This window comes from Podarcis melisellensis (genome assembly GCF_964234715.1).
Source record: "Podarcis melisellensis genome assembly, chromosome: 5".
NCBI classification, from domain to species: domain Eukaryota; kingdom Metazoa; phylum Chordata; class Lepidosauria; order Squamata; family Lacertidae; genus Podarcis; species Podarcis melisellensis.
The window spans coordinates 54,249,458-54,275,893 of record NC_138537.1 but is presented as its reverse complement, the minus strand read 5'-3'; the positions used below and the strand labels follow the sequence as shown (position 1 = coordinate 54,275,893).

General features: G+C 41.4%; 1 protein-coding gene across 13 annotated transcripts in view; it reads right to left on the bottom strand.

The window, feature by feature from the left end:
- Positions 1-26,436, bottom strand: part of TACC2 (transforming acidic coiled-coil containing protein 2) — a 153,379-nt gene that overhangs the window by 29,724 nt on the left and 97,219 nt on the right. For all 13 annotated transcript variants that reach the window (XM_081912584.1, XM_081912578.1, XM_081912583.1 and 10 more), the window contains 4 exons: positions 17,328-17,476; positions 9,575-10,895; positions 3,232-3,292; positions 1,469-1,676 (listed from right to left, as the gene is read on the bottom strand). In XM_081912584.1, the coding sequence (XP_081768710.1) occupies positions 1,469-1,676; positions 3,232-3,292; positions 9,575-10,895; positions 17,328-17,476 (1,739 nt within the window). The remainder of the gene's footprint in view (positions 1-1,468; positions 1,677-3,231; positions 3,293-9,574; positions 10,896-17,327; positions 17,477-26,436) is intronic.

Below are 26,436 nucleotides of genomic sequence, written 5' to 3'. Positions count from 1 at the left end.
TCTTCATGGTGGCACACTCCTTACAGGACCAATTACTAAGGCAGCTGATCAGGATTAGGCCTTTCAAAAATTAATTAAACCTGGTTTTCTTCCAGAAGGTATTTTAGCTGTGTGGAACAGATACTTTCAAGGCTGTTGTTAAAATAATTTCTTAATACTGTTTTCGACTAGCATTATAAAATGACCTTAGTTAGTTTTATTCTTCTATTATACTTTCGTGGGCTGCTCTGGGGACCCTTCAGAGCCAAAGACTGCGGTAGAAATGTAAGAAACAAAACCAAAACACACTGAATTGTAAAGAAACAAAACCTGCCCTATTCAAAGAAAAGACAGCTGAGTTTATCAAAATACTACCTACAGCAGCCTTTGTCCACCTGGTGCCCTCCACATGGCTGGGGCTGATGGGAATTTCGGTCAAAAGCATCTGGGAGGGCACTAGGTTGGCAAAGCCTGATCTGCAGATATATGTCTATGTTTATCTATGTGAATGGTCCCTTAACTCAGTCAATGTTACGTTGTTTTACAGGGCAGAGGCAACCCCCCCTCGAATGCTATACCTGTTGTTATCCAGCAAAAAACAACAACCCCATTTTGTCAAACTGTTCAGTGTGTATTTCATAAGGCAGAGATCATGCAGACACACAGAGAACCAGTAACTGACACTAATATTTTGAGAAGCATAAAGTTATGAGTAAAGAGAACTGCAAAACACGAGCTGCATTTATTGTCCCAGTGATCACAACACAAAGATACTCTCATGTTAAGTAAGTTTAGCACAAATTTATATGTCCCTCTTAATTATGAGCTAATTGGGTTAAATGCACTGTGTATATCTGGTTAAAGACTATCAGGGCTTCTACAATGCTTAGATCCTACCTACACTTTCATCATAATCTTATGGCAGTACTCTGCACATGAAATGCTGCATGGTTAACCCTAATACACCCAAGCTTACATAGTGCACCAGGGAACGGGTGCTGTTAAATCTTTTCTCCCTCTTGTACTATCTTCCAAACACATTTTTAATAATATATGTCCGACGACTGATGCTTACAAGCAGTAGCTAAAAAATCCCAAGAGCCGGGCCAATTAATGGAGCAGTAATATAAAAAGCAGAATGTGAATGTGGGAGCTCCAACAATGGTGCAGGAAACTGCCTAGAAATAAAAGATTTCATACAATCGCTACCAAAGCTAATTACAGTTTGTTACTGACGGCAGGAATTTTCTGGATCACCTCCAAACATCCCTATGCGGAAACCATATCAGGCAAACAAAGCACTTAAATAGAAGCGAGGCAGTGAATTAAGCTAGATATGCTGGAAGACAACATTAAATGGGATCATTCAACCTGCACTTGAGCAAAGGTAATCAAGAGGCACATTTGCTTCCTTCATCGCTCTCCACATCTGTTTGTTTTCCCCATCTTAAGGAGGGGAAATTGATTCCACCTCTTTCTGCCAGCTTACCTTCTGTAGGAGAGCTGAACTTGGTTTCATTTACAAAAGTCGACAGATCCGACGGCTGGGGATAATCCTGCTTGTCAGAATCTAGATCCACTGTCATACAAGTCCATTTCTGGTTACCCACCGAAGAGGCCAGTTTCTCTTCATCTGTTGCATGAACCACAGTGGATACAACAGAGGGTGTTTCGGTTGTAGGCAGCGGCGTAGACTCCTGAGAGTAGGGGGAAGAAATGTTAAATAACTATTGTGCTGTAAAGAAAGAAACAATTGTCTCTCCTCTTGTATCTGGCTTCCTTTTACTTTCTTTTTAACTACTTATTCCAGCTTCATAGAGCCTCAGGATTTCAGCCCTTAAGACACTGTAGTATGGACAGAGCTGGCCCAATATATTTTTCTGCCTGAAGGACACCTCCCTGTTCCATATACAGAAGCCAAATAAAAGTTGAATCCTCATTCGACACAGCTGATGGGTACTATGAGTGCCCTCCATAGTACCTGACACAGCAGGCTAATTCAGAGGAGCACGAACAGGCTGTACAACATATACAGCTCTGTCCTCAAACACAGGCTAGGGGGCCTTAGGAGGAACAGCAGTAGCTATTGCCACTACTATATGCTGCCTGAGACAGTTATCTCACCTTGTCTAATGGAGAAGAAGAAGAATGGTAGGGCCACTCCAGGCAACTAATATGAATGGACTTTGTTCTCCTACAGATATCTGAGAATCATTACTTCAATCGATGCCAGGATAAATGACAGGTGAGATGAAGTGGGGCATCATTTGTTTTTGTGATTCGTTCAACTACGTTATCTAGTGAAGAATTCAATTCTACACAAACTTACTTAAAAAATAATAATCACTTGTTTTAGACCACTCCATACACAGAAGCATGGTAGTGCCCTTGTAAAAGAACAGGGTTGATGCTTCCCCCAATAAGGGAATTTTGCTATGCCACAGAACACTCTCACAGTTTGTGGTGGCACTGCAATACCTGCTTTATGAAACAGATTTTGTTACAAGTTGTGACAAGTCCATCAGTTGACTGTGTGAATCATGACCCAGGGCTCAGCAACAAAAGAACTAGGGCAATATGCAGTCTGTACTGGGGCACTGAAGAACTTTGGAAGTCTGTCTCTCTGTCAAACACTATTTCCATTTAATTGGTGAGATTTCCAAATGATCTAGTCTGTTTGGGATTCCCCACTCTTTATGGCATCAGGTGTCTTTTGGCTTTATGGTACCAAATATGGAAAGATGCCTTGCAATCTACCTCCTCTGCATTTGCTTTTCTTTTAAACTGCTTTTCTATAATATATTTTTTAATTTGGTCTCTGGAGATGTTCAGCCTTGCTATGCCATTAAGCAAGCTAATCTGCAAATCATTTGCATTTCTTCCCCTTAAGTGCATTCATGTTTACAAGATTTTAAATGTCTTTTTTTCAAGTTTATCAGAGTAAAATCAACTGTACCAGAATCTATTTCATTTGTTTTTCATTTTTGCTTTGAATACCTATGCTTGAAGTGTTCAAAAGCTTGGATTACAGGTTTTGACCGCTAATTGTTTCAGTCAAAAAAATGTGATTTCTATTTTGTTATCAAAAAATTATATTAGGTCTGTGATTTTACTTGAAGATGTTGGTTTACTATCCCTACTGAATGAGTCCCCAAAAGAGAATTGGTTGCCAGACAGTCATCAGGAATTTGCACTGGACCAGTGTTAACAAAAAAAATCATTTAAATAAAAAAGCTTGTCAGTACTCTTTACCTGTGAAGGTGCATCAGACAGAGGAGATCTTTTCGGTGACTTTTTCACCCTAAAAGTATCACTGGAAAGAAAATGGAAATTTTGAGTATGGTGAGCTGTGGAAAACCAAGAGTGTTTAAGAACAGTGCAGAGTGAAAGAAAATACCACCATGTAAAACTTTCCTGCTTCAGAAAGCTTAAGAATTCAAGCCTCAAGGAGGAGCATGCCATGACCCTCACTTTTGTGTCATGCACTTTTGGATTAGTCCACAGCATTCTGAGCCAAACATTGTTTCATAAAATGTTGAAATAATGGAAGCAGGAGCCTTCAGTTACAGCAGTAAGAATTTGTGATTTTCCAACAGAGCAATTCTGCAAAACCTGAGCCAACACTTACAGTTTGATCAAACAGCAGTCGATTAATTTGCATCAGCATCCTCTCCTAGCAAACATACAACTAGTTCTTTTCTTAAAAAACAAACAAAACTATCTATCACCCATTCTCTGTCTTCCTTAGTTTTGTCCCTAAATCAATCTGGCCAGAGTTCACTTTTATTCCCACTTAATAGATGAGGAAACTGAGGTTGTGAAATACTGAAGGGCATGCAATTTGGTCGTGACAAAGATGAGACAATATCAAGTCTATATAAAATATCAACCCTCCAACCCTGGCTGTCACTGATATTTATTTATGAATCTCTTTTTATAGCTGGCAATGTTTTCCTAAACTAAGAAGATGGACTATAATTAATATATATATCTAATTCACCTGCTGGAATAACATGTTGTTCCAGCCTAAAACAACTACCATATTTTTCGCCCTATAGGACGCACTTTCCCCCCTCCAAAAATGAAGGGGAAATCTGTGTGCGTCCTATGGGGCAAATGCAGGCTTTCGCTGAAGCTTGGAGAGCGAGAGGGGTCGGTGCACACCAACCCCTCTTGCTCTCCAGGCTTCAGGAAGCTATCAGCAAGCCTGGGGAGCCTGCGGGAGTTCCCGCAGGGCTGTCTAGGCTGCGGATAGTAGCCTGCTTCCCGGAGCACGGGGTGCGCTGAACCAGAGTGCCCGGTGCTTCGGGAAGACATCCACAGCCTGGTGCACGGAGCGCGGGGAGCGCTGAAGCAGAGCGCCCCGCGCTTCGGGCAGACATTGGGAAGCCCCACAAGCTCAGGGGACAGCAGGGAGGCGCAGCGCCACCATCCCGCAGTTCCCCGACCTGGTTTGGAGGCTGGCGCTAGGGAGAAGTGCGCTTCTCCCCAGCACCAGCCCCACAAGCTCGGGGGACAGCGGGGAGGCGGAGCGCACGGTAACTGTGTCACCTTACTCATCTTCCTTCAGCAGGCACTACACACATAAGCTTATGAAGAGGACAGTCCTAGACAGAGCCTAATCTTTCAAGTGAAGACAGTGCTTAAGATTCAGGTTTTAAGGCCAGCTTTTGTAACAGGAAGAGAAAAGAAAGGAAATTAACCAGGTACTATAGAATGGTCATACATACATCACTGGCTGAGCAAAACTCAGCTATGTCCCACTTAGTGGCAAGCCAAGAGCTTACCTGGTTGTACATGACACACACTGAATAGCTGTGCATTACTTATAAAAGCATATTTACTACACCTCTTCACTGTCATAGAAAGCAAAAACAAAACAAAAAAACCACCCATTGTTCTTCATCTTTAAAAAGTGTGAATGTGCAACAAATGCAAAAAGTGTGATTTGCTGTGGCTCCATGGATCAAGGCAAGTCATTGTGGTGGATAACTGGTAGAATCCAACCCCCTGCATGATTTGCAAAGCTGTGACATGTCATTTGCAGCCTGTTAACTATACAAATAAAAAATTTAATAATTAAACTGGAAACAGGAAACTGGGGGGGTTATTTAACAGGAATAATTGTTTTGTTCAAGCTTATCCACAAACATGCAGCTTCCCTTTCATGTAACAAATGTGATGCAAACTGGTAAAACCATTCAAAACAGTGTAATTGATTCTGACGCTATGATGCCCAGCAATACTGAAGGAAACCCACAACTCAAATTAGCAAAGGTGAAATGAAATGAAATGAGGCATTCCTGTCCATAACAAGCATGTTTAGGGTTAAAATTACTTACAACAGAGAACATACAGACATCACATCTTCAACCATCCTAAGACAAGTAAGACAAAAGAGAGAGACAGACAGACAGAAGGAACTGACTGACACAAAGGAGATACTCCATTAATTGCATTTGTGGAAAATCACCACGGGTTGTTTCTGCTTCAGGAAACCCACACCTTGTCCTAAAACATTGGTAGCAAACCTTCCAAGGTCATAGATGAAATCAGGTGAACTAAAACCCCTGTTAAAATGCTTAAATCTGATCAAAGAGGCTTGTTGTTCTTGGATTATGCCCAACATCTTTATCCAGGGGTGGGGAGAGAATGAGAGGGAGTCTTTCCCCTCTAATCCAAATGCTTTTTTCTTCCATAAAAACTACTTTTCAAAGCTGATGTCTATCCCTGCCACTTCAAACACTAGCAGTGGGTTACCTTCACATGGTTCTGGGTGGCTTAGCTTAATTGCACGGGGTGCATAAATGAGAAAGGGCACCGATAAAATTTCAGGGAAAACAAATCGTGGTACTTTGTTGCCATTGACAAAGACAAGCTATACTTGTAGAAAGTTGCAAAAGGGTGACAGTTGCAGTCACTTGTAACTTTCTTTTGAGCAGAGCATTCAGAGGGTGTGGGAGATGCCCATAGGCTGTTTTCCACCCTCCGCTCAAGATTATCAGAAATGCTTTTCCTCATGCAGGAAGAAAGGAAGCTGGGATGAGAATTCTGAATTGGGGAAAAAATTGTGTGGGGAATTAAGCAGATACACCTCCCCTGTATCTGCAACTTCCTGTGGTTATTTCCCCTTTTAAAAAAAGAACCCATTAACAGGAAGTTGCACACAAACACAAATAAGAATTTACTTAACCCTGCATTTAAAATATATACACACACAACACAAATCTACAAACGTCCTTATGAATCAGAGATAGGGAATCTGTAGGCCCTCCAGATGTTGCAGGATGGCACCTCTCATCATTGCTGACCAATGGCCATGCTTCCTAAGGCTGGTGGAAACCTGCTACACCTAGAGGTTCTCATCCCTGTTGTAAATCTTCATAGGCCTTAGCTACTGTGGAATTTGAAATCTTGACAGCTCAACTTAAAAAACAACAACACACAAAACCAACTACTGCATTTTTTGTGTGACAAAAGGTGTGAAAATACAGCTTTAGTCTCCTCAGTACTTGTCAGCCTGAATGCCATCTCTTTTCAGCAAGATGATTTTGAAAGCTGACACCACTCACATCAAAACATATGTCCCCTGAGATGCTTCCCTGCCATCAAACAGCTTCCTAAGACTGAGATCTAAAATGGGGCACTGTTTTTGAAGCTAGATCAGCCTAGATGCTTTAAATTTTGGATAAAGGTCACTGGATCAACTGTTTAAAATGTTTGAATATTTAAAGTAGAAAGATACATGTAATATGTCCTCAACAGCAATTGGTTGATCCCTTTTCTTTTCTTTTCTTTTCTTTAACAGTAAATGTAAATAGAGCATATTTCACTTTGCTACTTGTAAGGAAGGCAGCTGGTTATAACTAAAACTGCTGTGTTCAAGAATGATGGACAAAAATTTGTGAAATATGATATGCACATATACTTTTATCTTGATTTAGCTACAGTTCTGGCATACTTGCAAATTGATGGTTTACCTATTTTAGTTAACAGCTTCCTGTCTTATTTTTCCTGTTTAAACTGGACAAAGATTGCAATTAATTCTTCAATATCTCTTATGAGATACAGCTTGCAGACTTCTCATTCACAAACATACATGACTTTGCAGAGTGATCAAGCAAGGTTTTGTTTGGCTGCAAATCCTCAGTGCTGTTAGCAGGAGGCAAATCTTGGTGAAACTAACTAAAACACAGAGGTTAACCCTTTGGAAATGTAAAATGTCACAAAACATAAGCTATTGTATATTTTGCATACTATGTGTAAGAATAGAAGCTTAGTGTCACAGTGGGATTCTGTAAGCAACAAAAAATATTGATAGACCCATCTCCTCACAGAGGCAGTATGAGGTTAGCAACATCAAATCTCCCAGCTGTTAACACCAGTGAACTAGTCTGACATTTGGCTTTTATCTGGGAGTCAGGGATTACTTCCTGGTCCATTCGTGTCTACTGCTGTATGGCAGCTTCAATGACTAGTCTCCCTGTAGTTCTCTCTTTTGGACAAAGCCGAACACTGTAATGTCAGCTAAATCCACACTTAAGATCCCTCAGGTCACCAATTCAAGACCCACTGTGGAACAATTGTTCAAGCCCCTCTAAGGAAACATAATAGCTACAACATTCAAGGTGTGTGGAGCTATGGAAAAGAATTAAAAAGAAAGGTTGGGATGTCCCAGAAAGGGTGCCATTTATCTTGCAAGACCCTGGAAACAGCAACCTTAAAGAAGCTGTATTCTTGAGAAAACAATAGATTGCTCTCAAAACTGTCTAATACTTCTAGTAGGATGCACAGCTGTCTCTATGGTGGACTCAAATGGGGAAATGAGCTAAGAATGGTCACATAGCATGGTCTGTTGCAATAACCAACTATATGAAAGCTAATGAGGAATATAGGGAATCTGGTCACGGTCTGGGTAGGAGATTTCCCCAATGTACCCCATCTTGAGTTCCAAGGTGGAAGAAAGGTGAAGCATAAATGAAGTAAGAGTTAAAGAAGGTCTCACCCATAATCACACCTTGCATCTTGTAGAATAGCCTTGTACCATTAAAGAAATCACATTCTTATCATACTCTCCACTTTACCAAGGCCAAACATATATCATCCCAAAATATTGCTCGGGCTTTATTTTGACAACCAGAGAATGTTTTGTGCCTGAGGAGTTTCAGGGAATTCAAGGTACTTTTGAAATGTCATAATGTTTGAGGCATAAGACCCTGCACACTCCATCATCTTCAAAAATCAAGGTTGCAGTCCTTTACACACTTAATCCCATTGAACTCAACAGGGCTTTCTGCCCATTCACATTAAACCTTAGTTTAAACTAAACCATGGTTTAAAAATGTGATGTGCAAACTAGCTATTTCTCTTGCCAAACACACTATAATACAAATGTAATCACCAAAATGTTACCAACAGTTTCATATTTCATTAACAAAGGTAAAATCCCCATCTGAAACAATTTCCTGCAGTCTGAAGTGAAACCTCCAGGAAGTATTCCTCCAAACCACTAACCCAAGAGCAGCTCTACTTAAAGAATGCCATGAACTCGCAAAACAGAATAAACTCACTTCAATCGCATTTGTGGTTTCTTGGTTAAACGATACATCTCCACACAATATGTCAGCCACGAAAACAAACAGAACTACTCTGGAGAGAGACTGTCTTTTGATTATGTGAACAGCTTCCTTCAAGTTCAATTCTGCATAAATTTTATCCACATGATTTAAGGCTTTACAGATTAGCCCTTAATCCTGAGAACAGTTCTTATTATTCCACTGAATTGATAAACTATATCACATACCACTGCCACATGCAATCTGGAAGAAAAGTATATGTATTTTATGAAAAATTATTTGAAGGTATTTGCTGAGCATGATGGGATTCTGGAAGAAACCCATCTGAAAAGTATTGAAATTATCTCAGTTTTAACTGCAGGTCTGAGTACCCATCATTCATTTAAATGGAAGCAATTTCTGCCAGACACTTTAAATCTCATTGGACGCAGATAGTTAAGGAGACAACTGTTCTCTGAAGTGGAACACCTTACACATTTGGCAAAATTAAAGCCTCATTTCTACATGCTGTGAAATGAACAGGGGTTGAGTTGCCAAGCCTTATCAAAACCAATAGAGGAAGACCATAAAACAAAAGAAAACAAAACTGTAATGCTTCCAACACCAAAGATTGCTAGAGAAGGAAGCGCTGAAGTAGCAATGAAAATAGTTCATCACTAGTTTTGTTCTCTTGTAATATACTCATAACACAACATGCTGCATAAATGTAAATACAGTCCTACCTTGGAAGTCGAACGGAATCTGTTCCAGAAGTCCGTTCGACTTCCAAAATACTTGGAAACCAAAGCACAGCTTCTGATTGGTTGTAGGAAGCTCCTGTCAGACGTTCGGCTTCCAAAAGAACGTTCAAAAACCAGAACACACACTTCCGGGTTTTGACCGTTCAGGAACCGATTTGTTTGGGAGCCAAGGCATTTGGGATCCAAGGGATGACTGTATAAGAAAGTGTAGAAGCACTATCATTTTGGCGGGGGGGGGGATCTTATATTGCATATGAATTTTTCTACATTCTGACTTACGTCTTGAGTGGGGTCTTCTTCTTTTTTGCTGGTTTATTTAGGCTGTCCCCTTCCGTTCCATTGATCTCACTGGCATTAGCTGGTATCTCAAAGGAGGCTGGAGACTTTGTGGGAGAGCTAGCTACCTTCAAGGAAGGCTTGAAAGGGTCAATAGAGTCCTCACACACATCCGGATTGAAACTGTACGCCGCTGTTGTTTGCTGAGGCAATTTAGGAGAGTCTTGCATTTTGCAAGTGGAAGAAAACGGGTTGAAGTTGGGATCATCCCATTTGTCGATATCAAAAGTATAAGAGCCTTTGGGAACAGGAATCTCATTTGGATCCACAGGGGCCTTGGTTGGGGTGGTGGGGGCATTGTCAAGTTTCTCCCCAGCCTTTTTAGTCTTTGGCCTCCTCAGTGGCATTTTGGCACCAGGCTTTTTGCCCACTTTTTTGGGCAGAGGCGAGCCTTCGTGTTGCTCTTCGCTGCTGCCTTTTTCCTCAGAATAATCGAATTCCAGCCTCACAGATAAGCCTTTCACTGGAGGATCTTCCTGTCCCCCAGTGTCTGATGGGGTCACCTCCACAGCTTCCGGTGCCGTCGTAAGAGGTGGAGGTTTCTTGCTAGCAGGAGGAGAGTCCTGTATTTTGCTGTCTCCAGCACCAAATGTGCTAATCTCATCAACGTTAGTTGGGTCAAACGGACAAGCTGCTGCCTGGCCCTCAGAGGGCTCCCCTTTTTCGGCAGCAGTTTGGACAGGCTCTGGGCACTCAAGTTCTGTCAGCCCCAACCTCTCCTCAGACACTTTTTCTTCACTTGAGGCAACGGAATCTTGGTTGATGTCAGATGATTCTGGCTCTTTCACCGGTGGGACATCTGGAGGTTTTTTGGCCAACGGTTTTTTCTTTAAGGAAGCTGGCCTAGGCTTCTTTGTGCGCTTAAGAGTACTGGAAGCACTGCTTGAACCGGTACAAAATGTATCTGTTGCTGAACCTGCTGCCTCGCTATTGCCAAGAAAAGATGATCCATCAAAATCACCAGCTTGCAAGCTAAGGGACCGAGACAAAGTTGACCTGGAAATTGGAACAGAGTCTGTGGATTTTCTTCGAACATGTGACTTGGTGTCACAGCTTCTTGTGTCCAGAGAGCTGGAGTCAGCAGTTTTCAAAGAATCCGCAACCTCGATACTATCAAAGTCTAAGTTGTAAGTCCCGCTACTAGCGATGGGCTTGTCCTCATCAAAAACAGTAGAAAATGAATGGGGAGGAGGGTGGAATGGGCTTTCTTCGACCGATTCGCTATGTGAAACATCAGCTACTGAGACTGTATCCGAATAAAACCCTAGGGGGGGAAAGGAGAAAGTGATCCGTCAGGAAGGTCTAACTTCAAATAGCTATTGGCTGGGTACACTATTATCTCTACACAATCATATATTGTAGCCGCACCTCCATTGGCAGAAACAATTACATTTCTACTTCCATTCTACCACCAAGCAGAAAATAGGGCATAAAGAACAAATTTCTAATGGTGATTACTAGCTGTCAGCATTTGAACACCCAGTGGATAAGATGCCCAAGTTTTCCCTTCAACACTCTGGCAATTATTTTACTCTGCATGGGGTCCAAGGAAGCCCATTGGACCCCATGCAGGGCAAAGCCAGAAGAGTATTAACAACTTATTTCAATATTCCAGTAAGGAATTGTGGTTATGTGAATATAGCTGCAGATTAAACTTTCGGATTTCATTTATTTACATGGAAAAGATGACAAAACTTAGAGAAATTTGAGGGTTAATCATAGGGTCTAAATTCAACTGAAAGAGAAAAGGACAGATGGAAGTTTTAGCCAGGGCACAGTTTGTGGGCAGATGAAGCAGCAGCAGCCTTGCTAAAGCTCAGCAGGTCTAGGGCAAAACCTAAGCTAAGGGATCAATGCCACTTTAGAGTTCCATGATGCATACATAAAGCTCCTATTCTTCTACACTACCACAGCAGCAAGAATTCTTCTGGCAAAGTATTGGAAGATGCAAGAACTACCTACTCTGGAAGAATGGCAGACAAAGGTGACAGACTTCATGGGACTAGCAGAAATGACCAGCAGAATCCGAGACCAGGGGAAAGAGACAGTGGAAGAGGACTGGAAGAAGTTTAAATTATATCTTAAAAACTGTTGTAAAATAGAGGAGTGTTGAGATGTCAAGGGGTAAGAACTAGAGAAATACAGCGGCAATTATTAAGTTTAAAGAAATTTAATGAAAGGGAAACAGTAGATAAACTGATTAAAGGGTTGCTAAAGAACTTTGGAATAAGGATGCAGCGAAAGGGAGGTATGGGGAAGTCGGTATATGTTTAATGTTGGGTATGTTTTTGTTTTGTAATGTGTATGTCTTTTATTATGTGTTTGGAAAATTAATAAAAAAAATTTTTTTAAAAAAATAGAGTTCCATGATGGATGAGAGGTGGCATAAAAATGTACTAAATAAATTAAGTTAAATGCATGCAACTGCCTGCCTGCTAAAATGGTTTGCTGCTACTTTTATTCATTCACAATTATTGGCAGCTTAACACATGTTTCTTAAACAATATCTTAAACACTGCTTTCCTGAAAGTTAGGCTACAAATGGTGGAAGCCTCCATTTGAGCCAAGACAAGCTTGAATTGGGGCCTGATTCAAATTGGGGCCATTTTATATGAAAGATACCGTGTATTTGGAAACACACCCATCCTGCCCCCACCCTTTTGAAAACCTGCTCAATCGTTAAAAACATTATTTGACAAAACAGCCATTATTATAATATGAAGGATGAGTATTAAACGTTAGTCATTTTCTTGCCCAGACTTGTTACTTAATTAAGTCTTCCACCTTCAAAATTATTTCCAAAAGTGTGATCATCAAAGAAAAAACAAGAAAAAACTAGTGATTAGATTAGTAGAGTATCTCATTCCTTCCCCAATGTGTGAAGTATATTTAAGAACCACAAAGCTGAATTATGGGATAGGTGAGACCTATGTGGAATCAGTGTATATATTTTAAGAATTATCAGGTTCAGAGTCATATTGAGCAGCTTTTGCATACTTTATACATCATGTTCATAAGAACTAAAGGCCAACAGAATGTCAAGAAAGAAGCCTAGGCCTCCCTCTGATAGGCTAGATCCTCATTTATTTATTTTTTTAAAAAGAATGTTTTAAATCATTTCCATGGGATGGTTAGGGGAAAACAAGCCTTAAGTCTTGCATTTTACTCCTGCATTGTGGGTATATACTAAGATCATAAACAGAGAATTTAGCAGGAAGATAAACACAAAGAAGATTTCACAGGGCTGAAACTGATGGAAGGGCACAGGTCATAGTTATCGGTCCAGACAATGTGCAACTGCTGCACACATGATAGCATATGTGAGAGGGACAGGAACGCTAGAATTTTGCTCAAAAAAGATGCCAAACTGTGCACTCAGAAAAATGTGCCAAACTACACATGGAGCCCATGACCATATTCTCCCATGCATTTTTGTTTGTGTGCAACACACATTTGTACATTCCAAAATACAGAAGCAGTTGTTGTAAGTTCACATTATTCTGCACACAAAAAGAATCCAAGTTTCCCATCAAACCAATCGTTAATAGGGTTGATGCAGCTTGATGCAAGGGTGATTTTCCCACTCTGAGGGTTGTGTTTGGCTCTGCTCTTGTTGTGTGCTTTTTAATTAGAGTTACTCTTGCCAGCTGAGCTGCTGTTCATTTTTCACACGATGAGCTCATTTTTGGACACTGATCCAGCTCCTGTTAAGGAGACCCTAACAGATCTGTGTAGCTGCTCTGCTTTAATTTAAATGTACACAAGGCAATGCAGCTCAATTTTTAGCAATACCCACAGCAAGTCTACAGACCTTGGCCCCAAGTAAGCATGCATGGGATTGTAATCATGTAGCAATTCCTTCTGTGTTCAATAGAACCTATTCAAACAGTGAGGCCTTGGGCTACTATCCTATGTAGCTATCTATCTGGGAGTACATTTACTGAATTAAATAGGATTTATTTCTAAGGAGATATGCATAGAATTGTGTTATTAGTAAAGCAACACAATTTGAATGATTTAAATCAGGTACCTTGACTTAAATAGTGCTCCAGATATGGAGTGGGCTAAACAAATAGTAAATGGTATCAGCCGTCACGACACCTGTGCCAACCTCTCAGCTGCTACAGTGCTGCTGCTTTCTAGGATTGGAATAGGGTGGGGGTGGCAGCAAGGGCAGGAGAAGGCCAGGTTATAGCAATGAACACCTGTGCCCAGAGCCTTCCTGGCGCCCCTCTCCCTTTCCTGGAGCCCCTGCCCCACCACAGTCTGGGCGAGTGGGAAGGTGGACAGTGGCAACGGCCCACCTTCTGGGCAACTATGGTACCTCTTTCCACAGGTTTGCTGATGCACTCAAAAGAATTTTTTGAGGCAGGACTTCCTCTTGTAGAAGCCTTGATGCTTTTCTTCAGCAAGACTTGTTCTTCGATACTTGATCAAATAACCTTTAACAATGCTTTTCACCAGTTTACCGATAAAGGATGTTAGGCCAACTGAACTGTACTTTCCTGAATCCCCTTTTAAAAATCAGTGTTATATTGGCTACCCCGAAATGAAGACCAGTTTTAAGCTACATATTTTTTGTTAGAACATAGGCAATTTAACATTTAAATTCTTTTACATTCCTGGATGGGCATTTTCTTTCTTTCTGCATTATTTATTCAGCTGATGCAGAGGTGCAAGCCCCAAGTCCCGAATCACTAAATGTCTTTTTAGCCTCGCTCCCTTTCTGAAATCCATCTGTGGTGGTTCATACATTTATAACTTATCTTCTCATGGCCAGAAATGTTAGGATGAACCTTTACTGAGGATAATGAGTGAATTAATATGTAATGGTATTTCCGGACAGCAGCTTATCAGCCTGGATAGCTCTGTTGGTTAGAGTGTGGTGCTGACAAAGCCAAGGTTGCAATTTTGATCCCTGTATGGGACAGCTGCATATTCCTGCACTGGACTAGATGATCGTCAGGGCTCCTTCCAATTCTATGATTCTGTGATTAAGCCATAGTTTAACATAAGTGTTGTCCTTGGCTTACCACTCATGGCTGGTTTGGAGGAAACAAGCCCCGATCCTGGGCTTCCGCAGGCAAGCCAGACTGTGGCTTGTTTCCTCCCTTACAGGGCACAGTCAGCAGCGTGAGAGGAGCGAAGCACGTATATGCATTAAATCATAATTTTTGTTAAACTATGGATTAACCTAATGCAAGAGTGAGTGACAATTTTGGCATGGCAAGCCAGATCCTTTTCACTCCTCTGTGGGCCAACTTTGATGGTGGGGGGAAACTATCCTCCAGATAATCACCCAATGTCCTTATGATGTCAAATGGTTGACAGGTAAGCTGTGCTGCCCCACCTGTCCAAGTCCCTTGCTCAGTGCTTTCCAACTGCCTGACAACCAGCTTGGAGAGCACCAAATTTGGCCCAAACCAGCTGAGTGGTTCCCCATTCCTGTCAGATGAAACAAGCAAAAATGTGACTTCTCAAACCATTCCTCCACACTCACAACAGGTTACTCAAATTATTACTAAAAAAAGAAGATACAAATTGCCCAATTCTATAAGTCATCTACTAGCCTATTCCAGAGTCATTTACGGTGCATGTAACTACAGCTTTAGGAGTGCATGCAAGGCTTAGAAAATGTGGGCTTTTGTTAACTATAGCATTATGACACCACTGTAAGAACCCTGTGACATGTATTAATGTAGAGAGGAAAATCTGGCAGAAGGGCTATTGCAGGGAGACTCAAATGATCAAACAATGCAGCTTTGTGGCTATAGAAAGCTTCTTTACACCCTAGCCTTTTGACACCAGAACTGAGTCAGAAATGAAAGGAATGTTGCCCTTTAACTTCAAAGCAGACTCAACAAAGGCATTTTGCTGCTCATGACATTTAATTGCAGAGGCTGGAGTTTCGCTGTTGCATTAAGGAACATATACATCTTACACATAGAGTCTGGCAAAGAACATACTAGACTTTGGGAACTGAGATGGTCACCAAGGCAAAAACATGAGTTTTTGCATCAAGAGCTTTGCAACAGAGCTGCCTTCAACATGTGGCTCCAAGTGGGCATGCCTGAGATAGAGTCTTATGCTGTACTGACTGCGCTATTTAACCTATTTAACCAGTAATAGGAGATCCTCCAAAAGGACCACAGGGTAAAGGTAAAAAAATAGGGGTGTTATAAAACATAACTGAAACATGAAAACATTGTGCTTTGTAGAGCAAGTCCAGGTTACTTCCTTTATCTCAGGAGAATTTTCAAAGTATACAACTATGAATATAGCACAGTGCATTATAGTAACTACAGGCAGAGGCACTTTCCCCTAAGGGTGGGCAGGTGGAATGAGAGGAGAGGGGGACTGAAGAAAAAGAGACAGAGGGGAAGCCAAAAAGGATGTGAAGAATCAGGGAGTTTAGAATGAATTACAGTCTAGTTCTGTAATTAAAGACTGCACTCCAAATCCTATTTAGCATATGTGATCTTCCTTCCTCATTTACATTTCTCTGGCAAATGGTGGAAATTGACTTCTTTTTTGTTCAGATAACAATAAATACAAAGCTATGTGAAACGTGGAAAAGACAAATGATAAACAGGGGGTGGTATGTGTATCCTGCTGGAAAATCCCAATAGTAAAAGGCCTCTTCACACTTTGTGTGTTTGCATGCCACCGCTGCATGTCTTTCTTGTAGTAATCATATAAAATGTGAACAAATGATGCTGATCCTTAAAAAAGCCTGTGCACACGCATCAAGGAGATGTAACCAAATCATGTACAGCTGCCTGCTTTGACTAGTTTATCCTGACTTCCTTGAGCTTTAGAGAGAAAACTAAGGATATCTGACTAAGACCATTAGCCTTCTCCCATGTCCCAAGCAACTGAGATGTGCCCAGACATTCAGCACTAACTTCTTGAGTGGCTTCTACTGATATCAGAGGTTTGCTGCTGGAATAAAGAGCACAACAGTGAGCCCACAATTTCTGGTGCCTTATCTTTACAGCCACAGCTTGGTGGTTCTAAGTAGGAGATACCAAAATTACTGTCCTAAGACTTTGCAAGTTGGTATAAGCTTGTACAACACACAAAATACTAGTAGTGTAGTCTGTGGATGCTGTGCTGCAAGAAAATATGCAGGGACTGACTCCTTAGCCTCTATTCTGTATATCTACTGAAGAAGCCAAGTAGTGAGTAGGTGGAGTCCCATAGTGGATTAAAATAGTATAATAGCTTAGAGACCATCTAGTCACTGTGGCACAAGAGGGATGGGAGGAGAACTCCAGTTCAACAGAAAAACCAGCAGCTGGGTTCATAGTGTTACCCTCAGGGGTGCAGCATGAATTCAGGTTTCAGTTTCTTTTAGAAGAGGTTCACAGAAGGTTTGTGCCAATTTTGTGATATGTGGTTTATTTAAACATATATACAGGCTGAGCAAAACATGGAGGTTTATACCATTAACACTCCAACAGATCCTCCTCCACTATTGGATTTTTTTTGGGGGGGTGCTACCCAGCTCCTTCAGAGCTCCCAAGAAATTTTACAGCTCTGATCCTTTCCTTAGAGACTGTCTCCAAACTTAAAACATGCAGCTTCATCTCAAAAAAAACTAAATGACACCATCATTTGCAGGAAGCAGAGGGAGCTATGCCCTGGTGACCAAAATACTCTGAGAAGCCCATCCCATGCATTGTGTAATTGTTACCTGTGTCCTCGGATGGAAGCTGAGGTCTTACTTCCTGTTCCTCTATGTCAAACACTGCAACTTCTGGCGGTGGTTGTGGTAGCACAGGTGCAGCCTTCACAGGAGTTGTAGATTCTGGTGTCTCAAAGGCTTCTTCAGAGTCTGAACTCCTGGACACAAACAAAGAAATACAGGTGTAAAAAAAGAAAAGAAAAGAAAGGGACATACAGGATACTTCTTCAAAATCACCTGCACAAAACAGAACACAACAAACGATACTTGGAAAACGCAGAGCGCTCTATTTGAGGCCAGAATACCTCTGCATTTCTCAGAGATATTGAGCTTCCTTTTGCAGCATGATTTCTGGAACAGAATATCATGTTTCCAGGTTCACCCTGAAGAAATACTGACATGAAAGATGTCAAGGCGTCACAAAAGCAAACATGCACACAGGATAAAGAAAATACTGCCTGGAAAAGCCTGCCTTTTCAACATAAAGGAGGCTTCAGCCCAGGCAAACTAAAACAATGCCAATGGGACCTTTCAATGAGATGCTGGAATTTTCCTTGGCACAAGCGCAAGCAAACCTAATAAGGAAATACCCTTAAGAGAGTTGCATAAAGCTCTTTTAAATCCCGGTTCAATCTACCTTGATATGCAGCAGAGTGTGAGTTCCTACAAAACAAGAGAACACAGGCTTTGAGTAACATTGGGTGCTGCCTAGCCTTTCAGATGGGGTGGGGAGGCACCATTTAGGGTGATGGGGAATTCCCATTTTTCACACTAGCCTCCTTACTTCATACCACAAATGCTATCTGTATTTGCAGCTCACTCGCAAGTTGTGTACTATCAATAGCTATTCAGGCAAATTAAACAAATTCCTTTCCTTAAACTGGGAGAGAGGTGCCTGATTGCACTTCCCTGGTGATACTGTAGCTAGAATCACAACAAATGCTCTTAATGCATGCAGCTCTTCTATAATTAAACTTAAAATATTTTCAAAAGCAAATTGATGGATCTTCCTGAATCTTGCTTCCCCTCCACCAACCCTCCTCCTGCCAAAACCTCTGTGCCCATTTCACTATCTGAAATGAGACCCCATCTCCCATCAGAATTCTTTCATTCAAGGTCTTATTTTTAATCTATGAACCTTGCTATACAGTTTATCCAGATCACACTTCCACCAAACACATTGTCCCAAACTTAGACTGTATACACACCATATGTTTAAAGCACCCCCCCAAAAAAAACCCTGGGAATTGTTGTTTACCCCACAAAGAACTACAACTCCCAGAAACCCTAACAAACTACAGTTCCCAGGATTCTTTGGAGGAAAAATGTACTTTGAGTGTACCGGAGGTAGGCAGCCTAACAATAATAATAATAATTAGTAACAATAATCCAGAAGGAATATGATGACAGCAAACAAGTGAAACATGAGGATGCAAAGTGGAGCCTATGTTATCATATGCAAGGCAGAAACAGAAACATTGATAAAATAAAGATGTGATGGATTAATGGGGATGGTGAAATACAAGTCTCAACTGAGTCTCTGCTGCGTAACAAAATTTAAATAAGCAGACAATCGATCAAGGATGTAGTCTTTCTAGAATTAAAGCTGAATGGATCTTGTTTCCTTTAATGAACTGGAATGGGATGAGGAACACTGAAATACAAATATATATAAATGGAGATTATATATATATATGGATATTTTTTTAAAAAAATCCAGTCAAACAATGTAGTACACTATTGCCTTGAAAACTGCTTAGGCAAGCATTTCAGCTAGTCAAATGGCAGCTTTTCCTTCTGGCCTTTGATAAAATGAATTTAATGGTGTGACAGTTTCCTGAAAGACAGGACTAGGGCTGACTTGCCTATTTCCAGCGATTCGCTGCATGGCTTGGAGACTGTAGTCTCCGCTGCTTCTCACAGCTGTCCACATCCAACGCGTCCACTGCATGGGGGACAAAATTTGCCATGAGGTGAAAGCCATTTCCTCCTGAGGAAGCAGTCTAGAAGCCGTCCAGATAGATGCACAGTAGAGAAGATGAAGGTCTTCCCTGACTTCGCCAGACTCAAAAGGAAAACGCACAGATCCTTGCAAAGCAGCAAACTGCTAGATTCACAAGAGAGGGTTTCCCTTAAAGCAACGAAGTGCAACTGCTGGATTTGCATTCCTATTACATTCACTTAAATCGCTTTCTCCGTACAATAAAGCCTGTGTGGGCTGCGGGTGAAAAGCCCCCAGTGTTGCTCCTGACAGCTCAAGTGGTTTGATGGACCGGATTCGCTTCTGTTATCTCTGCAGAATGCCAATGAGGTTTTAGTCTTCCTGACTACAATGGGAAACAGCATGCAGCTGCTTCGAACATACCTTTCTCTCTGGAACTTATTTGCCTATTACTACACCTGGAGACAGCCAAATGATTTCTACTAAATACTGTTCCCAGGTTATTATTTTTCTGCCAAGCTTGTTGCAAATAAAGTTATCTCTAGCCAGGGACGGGGACACCAACATGAACAAATGCTTTTGACAGAAACACTCTAGCACAGTGTTTCCCAACCTTGTGCCTCCAGCTGTTTTTGGACTACAATTCCCATCATCCCTTGCCACTGGTCTTGATAGTCAGGGATGATGGGAGTTGTAGTTCAAAAACAGCTGGAGGCACAAGGTTGGGAAACACTGCTCTAGCAGACTATTATTGCTTCCCCAAACACGCCTTTGTCTGCAGGTTCAATCCACGTCTATGAAGCGTGCAAAGGCATCAGTTGCCTTTTTTATTGTTATTATTGCTTCTGACCTATGCCCATCCCCCGCCCCACTTCCCAATGCATTAAGGCTGTGAATCAGTGTAACAAAGGACTTCTGTAAAAGAAAAAGAAAATCCACAGGTCTTGGCAAAGAACTCCTGTGGGGACATTTCAATCTCTTGAAATATCACGGGTGAAAACTATGTTGACTCTAGCATGATTGGGATTCACCTCGCTGCCCTCCACTAAATCAGGAAAAAGAAAACATTTCTGCTGGAACAGGGGGGAAAACCCTACATTGTTGTATTGAATAAAAATAGTTTTTTAAAAATAATAATAATGCAGTTTTCATTAGGGATGCTTCAAATATGAGTCTCCAGCATACATAGGCTGACCAGCTCAATATCCTGTTTCAAACACTTGCCAGTGATGTGTGGCTCAAAAATGGCACATTTATGTCACCCTTTATTTCACCAAACAACTTTGTCTAGAATTTGTTTTTAAGAGGCTGCAACATGTCTGAACTGTCCAGTCATTGTGCGCTTACTTGTACTGAGGACATGCCACAAAATCCAACAAACATGCCTGAGATGCATTACTTATGCATGACTCTTTTGGTTCCTGAAAGCTTGGGCCATTCCCTCCCTCTCCAAGAGCAGCGACAGCATGAACTCAGCAGCAGCTCTCTATGAATAGGCAAGGTGAAAATGTTGCCTCAGATGTCAACACTGTCCAATGGCGCACAGCTCTCCACCAGAAATCAAACAGGCACAAGACTAAAATTCAGTTGGTGGGTAATGTGGAAGGTCACCATTTGGATTTTCATTTAGTTTACTTAAAATCAACTATAAAATACAATTCTGTTCCAAAAATACTATCTAGCTATCTAATACATTGTGTATTTATACAGACACATGGTATGACAAATGGTCCAACTTCTTCCTAGCAGCAGCACTTTAATGCATTTATGCATTTTAAAATATGCTTATGCCATTCATCAAAATGGTGTGCAGAATGGTTTACAAAAAGGTGTGGTTGAGCTGGCAGGGGATGGAGGAATATCACAAATAAAATTTATAGCAGATAAAAGAACAGAAATAGAACTTGAAATGTCTAAGTGAATAAAAAACATTTTCTCTGGAGTCCAAAAGAGTGGTGTTCGCCCCCAGGTGTGCCTCCTTTTGAGATGAAATTCCACAGCTAGGAGGCTACAGCTGACAAACCTTTTCCCTAGAGGACAGTGCTGGAGGAACCTGGACAAGGGCATTGACTGGTTATGGGAGAAGGTGCTTCTTTATAGGTCTGCAGTTGTTTAGGACCTTTACAAGCTAAGCACTGGCACCTAAGGGACACATTCACTCGTGGGCAACCTTGGGACCACATGGGTGGGTGGGGCCAGAAGCAAAGTGGGTGGAACAATGGATGCAACTCTCACCTTTGTACAGTAGGTTACATTCCAAGCACACAAAAATCAGAGCCTACTCACACTGCCTTCCATCTACTCAAGCAAAAAGTGTTATTACAGATCAATGACACATTACAGCCAGTCAAAAGCACTTGAGGTGGCTACATAGTATTAGTTCATGGATAATCATGGCTTAACTATCTCCGTGCAGAAGCAGTTGCAGCTGGTGGACCAGTTATAGCTGCTAAGGTGCTGTGTGCCTCAGAAGCTACAAAGGACCTCAAGAGACAGAGCAGGGTCTAGCAGAACCTTCAGGTAGAGGACCTGCTGTTTCTGGGCAAGGTAATCCTACCCAGATATGGAAGTCTTTGGTAGAGGCACGCATGACCAGGTCAGGTAACAGATTTCACAATTGTCTGCACAGCAGACATGTTGACCAGCATAAATTTATTTATGTTGGGTGAATTTTCAAGCAAACGTCTTGTATCAGTCTCTTCTAGATTGTGCCCTAAGAATTAAGTATATGAAGAAGTCGTCCATGATCCTTGGACTGAAAACTATGAGGAAACATTCCTGACAAATATGGGAAAGCTGGATTAACAGTGACCAGGGTGCTTTTCAGCTTTTAAAATCCTATCCAACCGTCTTGTTTGTTCATTGCTTTGAAGATCAAGAACCCATGGCACTATTAGAACCTGAGTGTCTGGAAACTGAATGGTTTAACATTAAAAGCTGATGCACAGAACAGCAGCAGACACACAGAGGATTTTAACATTTCAGAACACCTTTGAGAGCTCCAAAGTATGAATAAAAGCTGTGAACATGCACACACAGTGTTAGTTCTTTTTAAAATAAAGGCTGACTATTTGACTCTGCCAAACTTAACTTCTGTATAGCAAGTACTCCTGTTTCGCTTGCTCTCTGCAGCTTCCTTTTTGCAATAACCCTATATCATCTGTTAAGAACTGAAAAATTGGATCACCTCAGAAAGTTATTACTCTTTCATCCTAGATTTTCTCCAGAGAGAGATCAGGAGCAGCCCTCAGATTTGTATGCTTTCCCATGCTATAACCCCATTTATATTTCCCCTCACATGGAAAGAGATTAACACTCAACTAGGAGTTCACATTCTGAACTATTGAAAATTAAACCCAGGCTCATTCCCTACCCCCCCTTGGAAACAATTGGGCAGGGGGAGGGGATAAGATCTATGTAGGTTATGTGAAGTACAGTAGTCTAGTAGAGGATAAGAGACTGAGCTATGAATCAAGAAGTCCCATGTTCAGATTTTGCCTCCATCATTTACCGTATTTTTTGCTCTATAAGACTCACTTTTTCCCTTCTAAAAAGTAAGGGGAAATGTGTGTGCGTCTTATGTAGCGAATACAGGCTGCGCAGCTATCCCAGAAGCCAGAACAGCAAGAAGGATCGCTGCTTTCACTGCGCAGGGATCCCTCTTGCTGTTCTGGCTTCTGAGATTCAGAATATATTTTTTCTTGTTTTCCTCCTCCAAAAACGAGGTGTGTCTTGTGGTCTGGTGCATCTTATAGAGCGAAAAATACGGTATTCACTAGGCCACCTCAGACAAGCCTCACTCTTTCAGTCTCATCAGCAATATAGGAGATATAAATACTTAACCTTACAGGGTTATTGCAACAATTACACTCAAATAACATATGTGAAGGATTTGAACACTTGGAAATGTTTAGAGGGACGCGATGGCACTGTGGTCTATACCACTGAGCCTTGTGGGCTTGCAGATCATAAGGGAAGCAGTTCAAATCCCCATGGCGGGGTCAGCTCCCGTTGCTCTGTCCCAGTTCCTGCTATCCTAGCAGTTTTAAAGCATATCAGTGCGAGTAGATAAATAGGTACTGCTGCGGCAGGAAGGTAAATGGCATTTCCGTGCGCTCTGGCACTCGTCACAGTGTTCCATGTGCCAGAAGCAGTTAAATCATGCTGGCCAAATGAGCTGGAAAAGCTGTCTGCAGACAAACGCCGACTCCCTTGGCCTGAAAGCAGAGATGAGCACCACACCCCACAGTCGAATTCAACTGGACTTAACCATCCTGGCGCCCTTTACTTTTACAAATGTTAAGTATATTATATTTTAATGATTTCCCATGAGAATCTGTGTTGCTGGGAAAGTGCTTTATTTTAAAGGGCCAGAATCCTATTTGTATGAGAAAATGGAAAGCGGGGAAAGTTCAGTTTATAACAGTACTGGCAGATATCTGTTCTTGTGGAACAACCAAGCCACATTCCTTATGCGCAGCTGTAGCTCTGAGAACAATCCCATCACAAGCATTTTTACTGATTTTCGAAAATTTAGAGACTATGGGGTATACTGGCATTCTGTCCAACAAGGGAGAGTGTTTAAAGTCCCCCCCCCCAAAAAAGATGGATATTTTCACAGAAACTAAACTTCGTCCTTTCTAAGAATGAAAATTTGCATGAAACCCTGGTCAGCTCACCCATGCTGAGTGATACAATTGCTCGGTTTGAGGCTTCTTGGTTTTTCCTCACCGCTGTTGTACTACTAGTTGAATCCTTTAATTGCAACAGATACATTCTTATTCAAAAGTAATAACTTGCACAGCACACATCTGCTGTGCACTCGGTCTGTGGCACACTGTAATGACTGGCACTATTCTATTGAGCACACTAATCTTTTGAAATGTGTGAGACTGTGTTCATGCGGAGGCCAGACTAGATGGCCTAATTGTACAGGGCTTGGGGTTGCTGAAGTCGATACAAATTAAGTCAGTGACACAAACAGCCAGGATGGTAGATGCTGGGGGGGGGGGAGCCTTGAAGAAAAATGTTATTGAAAACGTGTAATAGTAAAGTGGTTCTTAAAACAAAAAAAGTTTTAAGAATTCTCACTGCTGTGCCTTATCGTGAAGCTATATGCTGAAAACCCCTTTCCCTCTAATCACATTTATTTCCTTTTAAAGTATTTGGGTCAGGAATATTAGCATGAGGACAAAGAAATTCATTCAGACGTTTTAGTATCCTGTTGGGGCTACGAGGATCAAGCTTTTACAGTGTGACACAAAACACATTCCTTTAGTGTCAAAGGCTTGTTCACCTTTTAGGCAAAAAAGGAAAAGGGGGGAAAAGACACCTTACTGTACAAGAATAATATGCTGAAACCCAGTCTGTGTCATGAAAATACATAGCTCCTTTACTCCAGTAATCAGCTGTATATTAATATTTTGTTCTTAAGTTAGTTTAAGACTGTCATTGAAGTACAGAGTTGAAAGGGATCACAAGGGTCATTCAATCCAACCCCCCCGGAAATGCAAAAATCTTTTGCCCAATGTGGGGTTCAAACCCATGACCCTGAGATCAAGAGTCTTGTGCTCTACTGAGCTATTTGTCGTACAGGAACAGGAGCACAAGGAAGCTGTCCTTTATCAGATTATTGGTTCATCTAGCTCAGTACTGTCTACAATGACTGGAGCAGACAGGGACCTTTCCCCAGGTCTACCTGGAGATGCTGAGGAATGAACCTGGGACCTTCTGTTAATTTGCCCATCTAATTATTACTATTGCCATTTGTATTCTGCTCATCTTCTCAGAGAAGCAATGGATTACATTCAAATCAGGGCTCCATCATGATGCGTGAAGCACGATATACATGTTTTTCAAGCTGTGTATCACATGCATTGGGCTGCTGAGGTATGCAAGGGCTGCCTGATCTGACCAGCTGTAATTGTAAGTAACTCCAGCTCACACCAACAAGGCAGCTGCACAGCAACAGGAATGCACATCAGAGCAGAACTGGAAGAGTCAGCAATTCAGTTATGGGGAGATGTGGCAGCCCAGCTCTGTTGGACTCAGAAAATCCATAAGCTCAATAGCTTTGATGACTTCCCAAAATAAGTTGTGGGCATCTGAAAACCAGAATGTCAACCTGGCCCAATCTTAGCCATCATGGTGAATATGTATCCGGTTCCCTACAGGGAGAATTCTGGAATCCAAAACCCCTTGCAAGGAAAAACACGCAGACAGTGAATTATGAGTCTTAATTATGGGGTGGTATCTATTACTCATTTCTGCTGCATCTACTTTGTGTCCCCATCGTGCACCAAATTGTCCATCATAAAACAAGACTACAATCCAAGTTTATATTTATTGGATTCCTTTGTCAGCCATACACCAAGAAAGAGCAAATATTTCAGTGTTCCCAACAGTACCCAAGCTCCATTAAAAGCTGGCCTTTCCTACAACTCTAGAGAGAAATAACGGACAAAAGGCAATAAATCCTGTTGTCTTATTCTCATCTGTCACTTTCAAACTTGATTCCTCCTAAAGATGCATAAATTAAAAATGGGTTCCCAGACTCCATTACAAATAATGTTCAGCCTGTGTTCATCTTTGGATGTTTCTGGTGAAGGGTAGCAATATATGCAACAATATGATAGTGGAGAAAGAATTAAATGCAGAGTTGACATTTACAGTGATAACACCTGATTTAATGTTGCATGCAGTTCCATTCTTGTAGCCCAGAAGTTCAGAGTTTTTGTGCTTTTCTAAATGCTATTGGATTAGGCTCTCCAATTAAAAAGAATGCAGGCACACAATTATTTATTTGAGAGAAACAATATATATAAATTTACCTACACGCTCTCCCAATAGTGATGCTGTATCCCTTGATAAAGCAATATTTACCCTGTGACTTCCTTTTTTCACCTCATGATGAACAGAAGAGCTGACCTAAGTCTGACCTATATAAACTGATGGGTCAGTAATTTATCAGGTGCCATTTAAAGCCATGTGATTAACTCATTCCCATTCTTCTTGCTGGGAACTGCCTCACACCCACCTTTTAGCAGCCACCCTCCTTCAGAAGTCAAGGAAGTATATTCATTTCACCATTATGGCACAGGAATCCATTTGGCTGATAGGTCCTTTGGGGCATTTTTTTTTTTGTCTTTACCATTAACTATTAATGGCCTGCTATCA